A 16,357-nucleotide genomic window follows, 5' to 3' on the forward strand; every position below is an offset into this window, starting at 1 on the left:
ACGAGAAAAACGAATCTTTTTAATTTTTGAAATTCTAATTAACTAATTAGAAATTTGAAATTTGCCGGAAAACTAATGCCAGACTCGTTTCTCCCGCCCCACATACCCCCCGGATTCTAGGTTTCGTCCCAATCCGTCAACAAAATCGGAGATGTCAAATTTTCGTTATTTTGAACTTTGACCGGTCCCCTTTTTGTGAAAAATCAAGATCTTGACCTACGGTTTGCGCCAAAAATGTTCTATTTTTATCCTCTTTCGAATGATTTGTCACAAAGGGGGAGGGGGGTTACTATTTGAAAAGAAAGTTGGGGTCAGTAGACCCTTCTCATGGGGGATCCGAAAATTTGGGGGGCCTCTGAAGTAACTAAAATTGACCTATGAACATTGAGCATCCCCAAAGTTTCGTTTCAAAATATTAATTAGGTAAAATTTTAGAGGGGGTGGAAGGGACTTTTGGGACACCCTGTACAGTGAGTTCAAGATATTATTTCTCGTTAATCAGATTTAGCAACTTTCCACCAGAAAATCATCATTTCCCTCGATACGATGATGTGTGTATGGTTCTCAATCTGTAGCGAATGAAGCTGCGTTTCCATTTTCTTCTAAAATGGGCCTGTTGCAAACTTTTGCTAGAGCAAAAATAAGGGTTGTTTCTCATAGATAATGCCTCAAAAATCACGATGAGCGCATTGGCAAAGTCTGAAATGCACTCATAACTTCACAGTCTGCGTAAGAAATTTGCGGTTTTTTGAGCTTCCCGCTTCAAAAGCGATACTACGGCACAGGTGAACCTTTTGTAAGAGGAGTCGTTCCATCGTCGGCAATACTCATCATGGCCGACGCCAATCCGCCAAAACACGTGTGATGGGACGAGATAATACCTGAACTGGATTAGACCAGATAACAATCGGCGTGTTTTAACGTTCATGTTTTCCACGCCCGCATTGATTGACCTTGAACTCTCCTCGAATTACGCGCAAAACTGCGCGCAAGTGTCGGCCATGATGAATATCGCCGACGATGGAGCGACTCCTCTAACAAAATGTTCACTTGTGCCGTAGTATCGTTTTTGAAGCGGGAAGCTTAAAAAAACGCAAATTTCTTACGCAGATTGTGAAGTTATGAGTGCATTTCAGACTTTGCCGATGCGCTCATCGTGATTTCTGAGGCATTATCTATAAGAAACAACTCTTATTTTTGCTCTAGCAAAAGTTTGCAACAGGCCCATTTTGCCAGCAGCCTGCCTCCTCTGAAGTTGATGTATCTTTTCTCAGTGTATCGTGCTACTGGTGCATAAAGCTTCAACACTTTCATAGACTTGTAATGCTTTGTATTGGAAAACTGGTTAACGCATTCACCCGTCAGTCGAGGTTACGTGTCTACTTAAACAAGCTACGCTTCACTTTGTTATTGCCTTTTGTTGCACTACTCTAATGAAATCAACTCAATATAACAAAATTAAAGATACTTGACCTCGAGCATTACTGTTAATTTGATTATTAGATAGTCTCTTTGATTCTGAGTCGGAAGTTGATTGACTCATCAAATTTGCCTGTTTTTGGATAAAATTTTTCAAATCAAGATCTTTCATATGACCTCTGCAGAAGGTTTTTTTGTTTCATGCATCAGAATTAAGGGACAGGAAGCTTAGAAAAAATGAAGTATATTGTAAAAATACCAGGCGGTCATTCTGAACGATTTTTAATACTTATGCATATAGGTATTGGTATTCTAGCAGATATACTCAATATCAAAAAGTCTCATTTTTTTAAGCTAATGCAATAGATGCATTTCATTCAAGAAAGGGCATCCCTGCCAAACCATGTTGAGAGAATCTCTTTTTAATAGATTTGTACCTCCAACACGTAAAATACTGTCAGTTCAGCCAAGAAAAGGAAATGCCTATCACTGATATTTTTCGCAGGGTTTTCGAGGTATTCCTGGAGCAATTGGCCCTCCTGGAATCGATGGGTTGCCTGGTAAAGATGGAGAACCTGGTTTTGCGGGACCTGTCGGCATGCCTGGAGAGAAAGGTGATAAAGGATTAGTTGGGTTACCCGGTCTTGATGGCTCAAAAGGAGAATTAGGTTTAACTGGTAAGTCTCGATTGCACAAATTATATTCCTTCTCTCTGATATGAAAATTTTCGAGCCCTGTACAGGGTGTTTCAGACCACCCGTACCAGGCCTTTTTCTCGGTTGTTTTAGGTCGCACGAAGTCAGAGATCGCGGGGATGAATAGGGAATCGACCCAAAGGAATCCGAATTTCGTGGTCCTGAAACCACCCCCCCCTCGGGGGTGTAGAGGGGGTCACGATGCTAAAAGTCACGGTTCCCGACCAAATTGCGGATAGATCGCATCAGAATTGAGAAGCACGGAAAATTTCACGTGAAATTGACCCCTATAAATCTAAAATCGGACCGCATCTAAGGCCCAAAAATGACTCCCTAAAGAGGGGGACAGTACCCCCCTCCATAATTTCTCTTTGGTCTCAAAATTGACGTAGATTCTCCAGAAAAAGACGGTTTCCCAGGTAATCGACCTCCAGAAATCCAAATTTCATAGTCCCGAAGCTCCTCTAGCCCCCCTTGGGGGGTAAACGGGGGGACCCAATTTGAAAAATTGGGGCTCCTTTCCTAATTGCAAATTGATTGCATCTAAATTGAGGAGCAGAACACATTTACATCTTACGTGACTCCTAAGAGTTCTAATTGACCCCCCTGAATTGCAGAAAGTAACTCCCTGAGGAAGGGGGCCTCGCCTCCGCCAAAAATTTCTCAGGATTCCTCTTTGGTCGCAGAATTGACGTCGATTCTCCAGAAAAAGACGGTTTCCTATGTAATCGACCCTGAGGACTCTAAATTTCATGTTCCCTGAGCTCCTCGGGTTTGATTACATAGGGAACCGTCTTTTTCTGGAGAATCGACGTCAATTTTGCGACCAAAGAGGAATCCTGAGAAATTTTTGGCGGAGGCGAGGCCCCCTTCCTCAGGGAGTTACTTTCTGCCGTTCAGGGGGGTCAATTAGAACTCTTAGGAGTCACGTAACATGTATATGTGTTTTGCTCCTCAATTTGGATGCAATCAATTTGCGATTCAGAAAGGAGCCCCGATTTTTAAATTTCATGTTCTCTGAGCTCCTCGGGGTCGATTACATGGGAGACCGTCTTTTTCTGGAGAATCGACGTCCATTTTGCGACCAAAAAGGAATCTTGAGAAATTTTTGGCGGGGTCGGAGCCCCCCTCCTCATGGATTACTTTCTGCCGTTCAGGGGGGTCAATTAAAACTCTTGGGGGTCACTTAAGATGTAAATGTGTTCTGCTCCTCAATTTGGATGCAATCAATTTGCGATTCGGAAAGGAGCCCCGATTTTCAAAATTGGGCCCCCCCGTTTACTCCCCAAGGGGGGCTAAAGGAGCTTCGGGACCATGCAATTTGGATTTCTCAAGGTCGATTACTTGGGAAACCATCTTTTTCTGGAGAATCTACGTCAATCTTGAGACCAAAGAGAAATTATGGAGGGGGGTACTGGCCCCCTCTTTAGGGGGTCATTTTTGGGCCTTGGATGGGCCGATTATGGATTTTTAGGGGTCAATTTCTCGTGAAACTTTCCGTGCTTATCAATTCTGATGCGATTAATCCGCAGTTCGGTCGGGAACCGTGACTTATAGCATCGTGACCCCCCCTTTACCCCCTGAGGGGGGTGGGGGATTTCGAGACCACAAAATTCGGATTCCTTGGGGTTGATTCCCTATTCAACCCCGCGATCTCCGACTTCGTACGACCTTTACCAACCGAGAAAAAGGCCTGGTACGGGTGGTCTGAAACACCCTGTATATACATACATAAAGTCGCTTTTATAGCGCCGCCTCGCGCTCTGCGACGCCCAATCGCCAATGCCCCCTATCCTCCCAGAGATCATCAGGCAATTGGCACCTTCTGATCTCCTCGTCCACCCCTTGTCGCCAACCTTTCACAGGACGTCCACGCCGTCGCCTTCCGGGAGGAACCCAATCGAAGACCTGCTTGGGCAACCGGTCGTCTGCCATCCTTCGCACATGTCCATACCAGACCAACTGCTTGGACCTGATATCGTGCACGATGTCCTTCTCTACACCCATGATCTCGCGTACTTTTACATTGCGGATACGCTCTCTTCTTGAGATGCCAGCAGACCTCCGCCAAAAGTCCATCTCAGTTGCCCTAAGCATGTCTTCAGTCAGGCAGCAAGTCCCGCTTCATGTCCCTTCGCAGCCCTTTCAGCAACTTCCAGCTCTCAGTGCTTTTCCTTCCTCCTATGTACGTGTCTATTTTGTTACAGCTCCTCTCCCAAGATTCGTTCTTTTTCTTGGTTATGAGCCTTCGTACCTGCGTCTGAGCTTTTTTATACGCCTCTTTGTCTTCTATTTTTTTAGAGGAAAGGAACTGATGATATTTTTTCCGTTTCTCCTGAATCTCCTTCTCAATTTCTTCGTCCCACCAGTAAGGTTTTTCGCTAACTTTCCTATCATCAGCGACACCAAGAGCCCCCCCCCCCCCACCAAGAGCGACACCCTGTATATCGTTCGTCAATTATTGTCAAAAAGCAATTTGAAAACTTCATCAAATGGAAAGAGCACTTGAAAGAGGCAAATACTGTCTTGCTGTATTTCTAGACGTTACTCAGGTCTTTGATAAAGTATCGCACAAAAGTTTAATTAAATTTCAAGCTTGAGTCTTGCCCGCCTGGCACGCTAAATTGTTAAAATGGACCACTAGACAAGGTACGAACGTAAGCATTCTGATACATGTTTCTTAACCAGAATTTCATGTAGAATATGATTTGTGCAACGAAAATTCCTGAAACCAACTCCTAATGGAGATATTAACATTTTTATTTCACATTGGTTACGAGGAATTTGAACTGCCCGCTCACAAGAAACTCAAAGCTCTACGTGAGTCAAATCGTGCACTACAACAGTTTCAGCAAGCTTCTCAATCGAGCAATGTTCATTTCCCACCATATGTTGTTCAAACTATAAGTAATTTGCTATAGCTGAGCCAAAGCGTCAAGATTGAGGTTGCCAGATTTGTGTATCGTAGAGACTGTCATGATAACGTTTAGCGCACGATGTGAATCACGTAGAGCATTGAGTTTTCATGAGCGGGTGGTTTGAATTCACGCATCAAGAATCATTAAATATCTTCGAAAGGAGTTGATTTCGGTAAATTTCGTTGTGTGCATCGTGTTCAACGTGAAATTTTGGTTTATAAACGTTTATCAGAATGCTGAAATTCGTACCTTATCTAGTGGTCCATTCTATCTTGAAGACAGGACCTTTAAGAGGTTTTCTTTTTTTGATCGGTAGATCTGCCTAAATCCACCGATGGAAATCCATCGGCCGCCATTTTGGTACGAAATTGCCCGCGATCAGTCGGGAGTTTAAGAACACACTTTCCACCAATGTAAACAAATGGATTTCTTCCTTCAAACCTTTACCGCAATGATACTGCAATAGTGCAAATATATACTCAATGTACCAGCATTAACTCCTTTTTTGCTACAAATAAAGTACGGGGAAAAATATCGCTAAAAATATTACATAATTCAATACATAGGCGACAATGACGATCCAAGCAGAATCATCAGACTCAGCGACGGCGGGAGGCGCGAAATACTCACGATTTCTCGTTTGTTTGCTTGTTTTTGGCCTGAGATCTGGCTGAAGTAAGGTTAGGTTGTCCACCGGTGGAGCTGTGATCGGAGAAATGACCGATCACTCCGATCACTGATCGGTGGTACCAAATCCACCGGTCGTACTTCCACCGGTCTTGACGTCAGCACCGACGGATCAATTAACGAACACAGTTTGGTGATCGGCGGTACCACCGATCAAAAAAAGAAAACCCTTTTAGAGCTAGGGTGGAAGAAGAGCTTTTAACCGGTACAGGCATGCTAGCAGGTGCTCTATAGGGTTCCGTACTAGGATCTCTATTATATAAACTATTCACAGCTGACATACCCCCCACCTACTTAAAAAGAGATCAATTATTGGGAAATTTGCTGATGACACTACAGTAGTGTGGCAATGCCAAAGAGTACAATAGAGTCGCAATGTTCTGGCGCGCCGATGAAGTCACTGTATAAGGCTGTTTTGTCCAGTACTCCTGAGACAAGTGTACGGCGACTGGCGATGCCGTATGCGCGGGGTCCCAGCTCTGGTTTTCGCTCAGAAAATACAGGTATACTTATTTCATTAAAACCTGAAGTGTTGTACATTTTTGAATTTCTTGTGACTTTAATGAACACAATTGATTAAGTACTTAAAAGTGTGTTGGATATATCAGTGCTAAAGATAGCATCATGTAATGCTACCCTTTCTATCTGCCTGGCAATGCGGTATTCTGACAACAACGTCGCGATATTATCGCCGCTCACAGCGGCAACTTTGTACGGCAATGCAGCGACGCGTTGCCGGGTAACCTGCTTCCGCAATGGCAATTTGAAACTTTGTAGTGGCGAGGATACACCACCAGATCTCCGCCCTTCTTGACCTGCAAAATCAATTGTAAATATTTCGGCGGTACCTACCTATTTTTCGTATTGATTGCCAATAATGTTCCGAAGAAAATGTTCACAGTTTTTTATCATTCATAAAATTTTTATTAATCTAATATTGAGAGCAATACTGAAAAATGTATGGATACGATCTTACTACTAAATATTTCCGGAAACATGACAAATCAATGTTTTTGCAATATGTTTAATTAATATCGCTGCAAATATTGCAATATAACGTTTATTTTCAACGTTTTAAAAACATTGCAAATATGTATCCATTGCTTTGCGCTTTTTTTAAAATATTATTACAATGTTCTTGAAACGTTACCGTGGATATATTGCCGCGCAAAAATGACATCATCCAACTTTTCCGGCCGGGTACTGAAAAGAGACAGTAACTTAGATGCTACCGATTTGGCTGTGGGAAACATCCTCCGCATTGAGGTTACCTCATTTTCCAAGATTTTCTCTTTCACGGCTTTTGAATGATGATTCTTCCACTTCTACGAATATTTTATGAATATGCCTAATTTTGTTTATCTCACATTAAAGGTTTGCCGGGGCCGAGTGGGTTACCTGGATTGCAAGGCGAAAAGGGAGATCGAGGAGCACCTGGTATTCCAATCAGCGTTAAAGGTGACAAAGGAGAACCGGGGGCCCCAGGACTATCTGGTCTGCCTGGCGAGCCTGGACCTAAAGGATTTGATGGCATAACAGGGCTTCAAGGAATCAAGGGAGACATAGGCTTTCCTGGTCCTAAAGGCAGCACAGGGCCTTATGGATTCCCAGGACCAAAAGGTACGTCTTAATTATATCTAATCTCAATGAGAAGCAAACTATTTTGCAAGTATACAGCATCTTCAAAGTCTTCTTACCTTAATCATCGACCGAGCAGCCATCAAATTCAATCCTTCTGGAAGATATTTGCCACGAAAAGTATGAATTCCATTTAATTTAATTTTTTTTATTATATTTTTTTCGTATTTCTTTACATACAACTATTCAATACGGGTACCTATATTAGATATATTAAGGAAGACGATCATCTCGAACCCAAGTAATGCAACAGAACCAAAAACACTTTTCTCAAAAACAGATTAACACTAAAAATATTCGGGGGGGGGGGGGGGGGGCAAACGAAAACGATATAACAATAATTATAATGCATGATATCCAAGTTGCATGCTAACTCGGATTATACCAAGAACCCACCCGAGAAATTGCAAGCCCCTATTACAAAACTCTACTCGGTTTTAAGACGTTTTCACTAATAATTAATGATGTATTTAGAATCTATGGGCTATGATTACATCAATAAAATCCTACGATGACGAAATTATCAAATAATAACTGTGATAGGGGGCCGTCCCCAAATTACTTAATGCTAAATTTGGGGGTTTTTGGACACCCCTACCCCCCTGTAAAGCTCCTTAACGCTATTCTAGACCTCCCTAGAAAATTACATAACGCTTGCCCGGAACCCCCCCCCCCTCCACGACCTGGATAAATAAAGATACAAGTATTATCTGACATTTACTGAACGGATCGGCAAATCTATTCAGTGAGAAAAAGTGAAAGTATTTCAGAGAATATTTTTGAAATTCTTCAAAACTTCCAAAGGCGGCGTGACACTGGCATCCCCCCCCCCCCTAAGCACGTTACGTAATTTAGGGACGCCCCCTAATGGTATCAAAGCAATAGATGCTGACGTTGTATAATCAAACGATTACGTCTTTAGTAGCAGCATTTAATGCCGTTGTCTGAAACAGCAGAGAGGGGTGAGGATGACGTCATTGAGAGGAAAGGATGGTGGATGGCGTTAATGGAACCATCATTTGATTGTAATTGAAATTAAAATGCGGGAAGGGTTACACGAGGAAAATTCCCTGAGCTAGAAATCGTAACCAGTTATTTTTTGAAAAGTAAAAGATTTTCAGCCATGCATTTCCGATGTATATAGGTACCTTAGCTACGTGAAGGTTCCAGTTTTTTTAGTTTTGCGCAAGTTCATTTGTAAGTCGTCATTTTTCTTTATAATCATAATCGTGTATCGGTGAGACTTAGACTGGCTCAACTCTCAGATTAGGTAGGTTTTTTTTTTTTTTTTATTATTTATTAGCACAAAGAAAACTGTACAAATGAGACACTTTTAGACATAGAGAATGTCTATGAAAAGCTTGCTTAATCTGCTAAGGTAACTTAACAATACGGTTTCACGTTAAATCTGAAAAATACTACCTGTACAAAGCTAGGAGGAAAATAAAACAAAATTATTCCAAAATAAAAATGTGTTTTTGGTTAATCTTTGATGTGTGGACGACCGGAAACGGCCGAAGTCCAAGGAGCCCCCAATCACGTCCAAAGAGCGCGGGGAGGCACGTATGCTAAATTATGGGAAGAATTTGGAGAACCCCTGAATTTCAAGCGCGCGGGGTTTACGACGCTTTAGCCTGCGGATACACCGGTCCCGATCCAGCGGGGCGATTATTGAAATGTCATCGACTCTATGTCGCCTCTTACGACAAGACACAGCCCTATCTTAACCGTGCAATATATCGCAATTTGATGTCTTGTCGGGCTGGTTTAAATTTCAATAATCGGCCCGCAGGAGCGCTAGCGCTTCAGGGTTGGGGTGCCGGTGCAGCCGCGTCTCATATGCAGTGTACATTTTCGTAATGTACTCCTCCACTGAATCAATGTTGAGGTCAGCGCGAATATCTGCGTTCCTCTCATACCATCGTGCTTTAACAATACTCCGTAAGATCTTCATTTGCATAATCTCTATCTTGTCTAGATTTGACCTGGCTGCACAGCCCCACAACTGACAACCATAACTCCAAACCGGCCTCAACATTGATTTGTAGAGGAGCAATTTGAGGTGAAGGGATAGCCTGGATTTGCGGCCCACGAGCCACTGCATGTTTAAGAATTTGAGGCGTAATTGCGCCACCTTTTTTTTAATGTGGACACCCATCTGAGCCTGGAATCCAGGTGGAGGCATAAATAACGAGCGACTGTGTCTTGCGGGATTCTGTCCTCTCCTAAAAATAAGGGGAGATGAGTAAAAGGTTGGTTTGTGAAAACTACTTCCACCGACTTAGTAGCGTTCAATTTTGTTTTGTCCTTTTTCGTCCATTTATGAATTTTGTTTAAATGAGTTTGAGCTATATGACGTGCCTCCCTGTAGCTCCTGGACGAAGCCATCACGAGAGTGTCATCGGCATAAACACCCAACTTTAGTAGGGTGAAAATAGCGACTTGAGAACAGTAAATTATCCAACAGCGTTGCATGATTGTGCAGAAAAATATGAATTAAATTACAGCGTTGTATAGGGATTATTGTTCAATATGGCAACGCTGTAAAAGAAAGTATTGCATGTTGCCCCTTCAATATGCGGGTTATGCAATCGTGTATGAATGCCCCTTCATTTTTCGGGTTATGCAATGGTGTATTTTTCAAGATGGCGCAGCAGTGTTGCCGAACGGGGCACGTAAATAAATGATTTATTTATTGGTGAAATTTTGCAACATTGCATTTTACAGTGTTGCCAGATGGGGCAAGAAATTAGTTGATTTTTCCGTACAGTGTTGCCAGATTGTGCAAAAAATTCGGATTTTCGGACTTGTAAAATTTTTCGGTTTCGAGAGACCGTATCTTACCATATGGGTCGGTATCAGATACTGTAGATTAGGGTCTGATTCGGTAAAATTGAAAATTTTTCGGAAAATCACCCTCGTCCGATCCGGCGCGGACCGATGCGATTCTTTTACGCTATTGAAGATCGGAAAACTGTACTGACCGAATTTCGATACGAGTTTTGGTTTTCGAGATTTCGGACTTGTAAAATTTTTCGGTTTCGAAAGACCGTATCTTACAGTGTGGGCCTGGTATCGGAGACTGGAGATTAGGGTCTGATTCGGTAATTGGATTTTCGGACTTGTAAAATTTTGACGGATCCACGATAGACCATATCCTACAGTATGGACCTGGTATCGGATACTGGAGAGTAGGGTCTGATTCCGGAAATTGGATTTTCGGACTTGTAAAAATTTCGATTTCGAAAGACCATATCCTACAGTATGGACCTGGTATCGGATACTGGAGAGTAGGGTCTGATTCCGGAAATTGGATTTTCGGACTTGTAAAAATTTTCGATTTCGAAAGACCATATCCTACAGTATGGACCTGGTATCGGATACTGGAGAGTAGGGTCTGATTCGGAAATTGGATTTTCGGACTTGTAAAAATTTTCGATTTCGAAAGACCATATCCTACAGTATGGGACCTGGTATCGGATACTGGAGAGTAGGGTCTGATTCCGGAAATTGGATTTTCGGACTTGTAAATTTTTTGGATCAATAGACCATATCCTCCAGTATGGGTCTGGTATCGGAGACTGGCGAGTGTGCGCTTGGAGATTTGTATCCGAACCTTGTGTTTTGGAATAAGCAACTGGGATTGTATATTGCAATTTCAGTTTGATGGATCGAAAACCTGTAAAATTTTCGGAATCATTAGAACATAGCCTCCAGGATGGGACTGGTATCGGTGACTGGAGAGGAGGGTCTGATTCGGGATATTAAAACATTATCTAAGTCCTACGCTGGAAAATATTTTCGGAAAATTCTCCTCCTCCGATCCATCCCAACCCGACACGATTCTTTTACACTATCGAAGATCGGAAAACCGTACGACCCGAATTTTGAGACGACTTTTAGTTTTTGAGAAAATCCAACTTTCACCTAAGTCGCATGCGTATCTTATATGTATATACGAGTTTTTACGCTTGCTCGAATAAATGGGTTGGTAGTTTCGCTCTTGACAGGTTGTATGTCCGATTGTAAAAACACATCTATGATATATACCTATCTTATGTGTATGCGCGGTTCTGTTCCTTACATTGTTTTCAGATTGTGTAAAATATTCGGATTTTCGGACTTGTAAAATTTTCGGGATCAATACACCATATCCTTCAGTATGGGTCTGGTATCGGATACTGGAGAGTAGGGTCTGATTCGGGAAATTAAAAAATTTTCGGAAAATTACCCTCCTCCGATCCGATTCTTTTACACTATGGAAGATCGGAAAACTGTACAGACCGAATTTTGATACGACTTTTAGTTTTCGAAAAAATCCAACTTTCACCTAAGTCGCATGCGTATCTTATATGTATATACGAGTTTTTTATGCTTGTTTGAATAAATGGATTCTTGAGTTTTACTATTCACCGTTTGTATGTCTGATGTCATAAACACGTCTATGACACATACCTATCTTATGTGTATACGCGGTTTTCTTCGTGGCCTTCGTAGACTGCGGTCCTCGCTCCGTCCAGAGTTCAAAATTCATCGTGAAATAGTTGTATGTTCATGGATCGCACAACGATGTGACGACTGGCTCTTAGTTTCTACGGATCAAGGGTATCAGAAAAAACTTAAAAATTGCGGGCAGCCCCCCTCGCGAACCGGATTGTTTAGGAAACTTCAGCACAAGCCTACGGGTCCTCACTCTATACATCCCGAAATCAATGTTCAACGTGAAATATCCGTTGGTTCATGGGTCGCAGAATCATCTGAGGACTCTAATTCACTTGTATGGATAAAGGGTTTCAGAAAAACTTGAAAATTGCGGGCAGCCCCCCTCGCGAAGCGGTATGTTTAGGAAACTTCAGCACAAGCCTACGGGTCCTCACTCTATACATCCCGAAATCAATGTTCAACGTGAAATATCCGTTGGTTCATGGGTCGCAGAATAATCTGAGGACTCTAATTCACTTGTATGGATCAAGGGTTTCAGAAAAAACTTAAAAATTGCGGGCAGCCCCCTCGCGAACGGTATGTTTAGGAAACTTCAGCACAAGCCTACGGGTCCTCACTCTATACATCCCGAAATCAATGTTCAACGTGAAATATCCGTTGGTTCATGGGTCGCAGAATAATCTGAGGACTCTAATTCACTTGTACGGATCAAGGGTGTCAGAAAAACTTAAAATTTCATTGCGGGTTCTCACCCAGCGGTCGTGATGCTTTAACTCCGTTTCCGTGCTGCGGTCCTCGATGGATGCGTCACGAGATGATCAATATTCAACGTGAAATATCTGTTGGTTCGTGGATAATCTTATGAATCTTATTCAGTTGTATGGAGTAAGCGGTACACTCGATGACTTCGATTATTTACCACAACTTTATATGAGAATGTCCATGGTTGATGATTTCGATACTATACCACAGATAGAAACGTAACATATCAATAATCGATGGTATTTGCTTAATATGTCGAAAACGGTACGTCCTAGACGATTTTTGACGAGATCAATCCGCTACATTTCGATTATAAATTCAATGAGAGCACCAGGAAGCCTCCAAAAGAGTTAGGAAGCCCAAAATCAATCAATCAATAATTATCTTATTGGAATCCACCGTATTGCTTTCAGGGACGTGTCGTAACCCGCGATCTAACATTTAAGGTAGGGTAAAAGATCGATATTCAGGTCCAAATTACTTCACACTCGATTATTTTACCATAGTTTTAAATATAGTACCTATTTAGTGAGAGTATAGATAAATGTGAAACTCCGAGAATCCATCAGGCCTTCACCGATGCCTCCGCGAATAAAGTCAGGGCCAGAAATACAACCAACCTATGAATTTCAATTACACAGAACAATTTACTAATACAATTGTTACGAACCATCGTTTATCAAGCACGTATTTGACTTAGTTTTTGCATAAATTTACTCATTTACTGTGGAAGAACGCTCATTTATACACATTCTGAGCCATATTGGTTAGAATTGGAATCTACAGACTGGCAGTGAAATTTTGGGCGTTAGAAGTTGGTTAGAAGGGTGCGGCTGCACTTTTGGGTCCAAAACCCTCCATGAAAGCGATCTGTCCATACTCTCGCTATAAAGGTACTCTAGTTTTAAATGGACGGAGTTAAACAGAAAGGAACCAAGCCACATCGGGATCGAACCGAGAAAAAGAGGTTTAAAGTTTGACTCCTGCATAAGACTCAATGTAAAAGATAAACTTCAAGTTCGATTTCTGCAAAATTTGTTCCAACAAAAACTTTGAATTTTTGGCGATAGATAGTAGAGCAGTGGTTGAGTTCAAAATCACTCATAACTCAATTTTTTCCAAAATGTGGGTTGGTTCCTTTCTGCTTAACTCAGTCCAAATAGGAATACATCAATATTCAATTATTTCGATTCATTACCATAGTTTTTTTAATAGGAAAACAGCGATGGTCAATTATTCCGATTCTTCACCGTAACATCAAATGGAAAAATCTAATCAGTTGATGATTGCGAATATTTACCGTGATGGACCACCAGACGAGTTTCTTAACCAAAATTTCACGTAAACCATGATGCGCACACCGAAAATTACCGAAATATGATTCTTGAGATTTAAATTCAAACTACCCGCTCATGAAAGCTCGCAATGCTCCGCGTGATTCACATCACACGCTAAACGTTATCACGATAGTTTCTGCGATATAAAAATCTTGACACTTTGGATCAGCTATAGCAAATTGTTTACAGTTTGAACAGCACATGATGGGAAATGAATACTTGTTGCTCGATTGAGAAGCTTGCTGAAAGCGTTGTAGTGCTCGATTTGAATGTCGTAGAGCTTTGAGCAGTTCAAATTCCCCGTAACCAATATGTGAAATGAAAACGTTAATATCTTCGTTAGGAGTTGGTTTCAGTAATTTAGTTGCGTGAATCGTGTTCTCCGTGAAGCTCTGGTTAAGAAACACGTATCAGAATGCTTAAATTCGCACCTCATCTAGTGGTCCATTTTAAATGGGAATGTAACAATACTCGATGATTTCGATTACTTACCACAACTTCACATGAGAATGTTAATGGTCGATGATTTCGATAGAAATAAAGGTAAAAATATCAATAATCGATGGTTTTTGCTCGGTATCTCGGAAACGGTGCGTCTTAGACGAATTTTAACGGCAACACATCCGCTACTTTTCAAATATGATTGCAATGAGACCACCGGAAGCCTCCAAAAAATTTATCAAACCTAAAAGATGTTGAATTTCATTGCGGGAACCCCCAGTTGCGAAGAACGGTATTGAAAAAGCTCCAGTAGGTACATTGCTTTACGGTCCCCGTCAAAATCAGAACTGAGAACTCAAGAGGGAACTGATGCATTTGATTGTGAGTCAAAATCAGAACTTCATAAAGAACTTGAGATAAAGGATACCACAGAAGCGGATCATAACTCTAGTAAAGATAAAAAGGGTGATGCGAAGATCCATGTAGAGATGGATAAAAACCATGTTTTGAAGCCCCAAAATCATGAGAATGATTTTTTTCTTCTTTCTTTAGGATTTTATGACTTATGATTCACTCCACTAGGCTTTCAAGAAGCTTGATTTTCATACGAGAAGCCAAGAGATTGAATGGTGTGATGACTATGAGAAATCAAAAATGCTCATTTTGGACGCGAATCCAGGCAAAGTGTCGAGTTCCATAAACTCGTGTTGAGCGCTGTGGAGATAATTAGAGGATTTTATGACCTATGAATCACTCCACTAAGCTTCCAAGAAGTTTAATTTTCATATGAGAATCCGAGAGATTGAATGGTATGATCAGTATTAGAAATGAAATGTGCTCATTTTGGACGCGAATCCACGAAAAGTGTCGAGTTCCATAAACTCGTGTTGAGCGGTGTGGAGATAATTAGAGGATTTTGTGACTTATGATTCACTCCACTAGGCTTCCAAGAAGTTTAATTTTCATACGAGAAGCAACGAGATTGAATGGTGTGATGACTATGAGAAATCAAAAATGCTCATTTTGAACGCGAATCGGCAGGTTAAGTGTCGAGTTGTAAAAAGACTCATAAAAGGTCCTGACTACTTGCACAGCATGGTGAACATAATGATATGCACAAGGCAGCTGATTTGTGCGCTGCAATAAGTATTTTATGCAAATATACAAGCAAGAATATTAAGATCTTGTGGCAGTACTTGAAAAGGGTGTTACGATACCTATAAGGCTCAAGGAATTTGAAATTGACCTATACAAAGAAACTAATATTTACTGATATCTTGAGTGGTCACTGTGATTCTGATTGGGCAACAGATGAAAACGATAGAAAGAGCACGACAGGCTTCTTATTTCAATTATTTGAAAACTGTACCATTTGTTGGAATACCAAAAGCAAAACTCTGTGGCTACCTCATCCACTGAATCAGAGTATATGGCGCTTTTTGAAGCTGTCAGGGAAGCTCTTTGATTGAAATCGTTTCTGAGTAGTATTAATATGACTGCAATAACTCCCATTTTAATTTATGAAGACAACACCGGTTGCATAAGTATTGCAAAGAATCCAAGTAGTCACAAAAGATCAAAACACATGCATGTAAAGTATCATTTTTCTAGAGAACAGGTAGAAAAAGGGCTAAAAAATGTGAAATATGTTCCAACAGGTGATCACCTACCCGATTTACTGACCAAACCGTTATCCACCATAAAATTCAAGAAATTAAGACCAGGGCTGGATCTTCAAAATTAGCAAAATTAGAAATTAGCAAGTCAAAATGCAAGTGGACTCGTCAAAAAATCCAAGTGGACTCGTCAAAATAAGTCTCCTTTGAATATATCCTTCAGCGCTCTCTAAGTGTTTTCTTTGCTCTCCTCTATCGAGTTGAAATGTAAGCTAATGAAACAGACAAAAGTCGCAGGGAAGATCAAAACACATAGATGTAAAGTATCATTTTCTAGAGAACAGGTAGAAAAAGTGCTAATAAATGTGAAATATGTTCCAACAGGTGATCAGCTAGCCGAT

The 16,357-nt window shown here is 41.2% G+C and overlaps 1 protein-coding gene across 2 annotated transcripts in view; it reads left to right on the forward strand.

Annotated features, from left to right (window-relative positions):
• The window catches only part of LOC109035774 (Collagen type IV alpha 1), a 172,616-nt gene that overhangs the window by 125,663 nt on the left and 30,596 nt on the right, over positions 1 to 16,357 (forward strand). For both annotated transcript variants that reach the window (XM_019049520.2, XM_072306422.1), the window contains exons 22-23: positions 1,925 to 2,096; positions 7,094 to 7,339. In XM_019049520.2, the coding sequence (XP_018905065.2) occupies positions 1,925 to 2,096; positions 7,094 to 7,339 (418 nt within the window). The remainder of the gene's footprint in view (positions 1 to 1,924; positions 2,097 to 7,093; positions 7,340 to 16,357) is intronic.

This window comes from Bemisia tabaci, chromosome 1 (genome assembly GCF_918797505.1).
Source record: "Bemisia tabaci chromosome 1, PGI_BMITA_v3".
NCBI lineage: Eukaryota > Metazoa > Arthropoda > Insecta > Hemiptera > Aleyrodidae > Bemisia > Bemisia tabaci.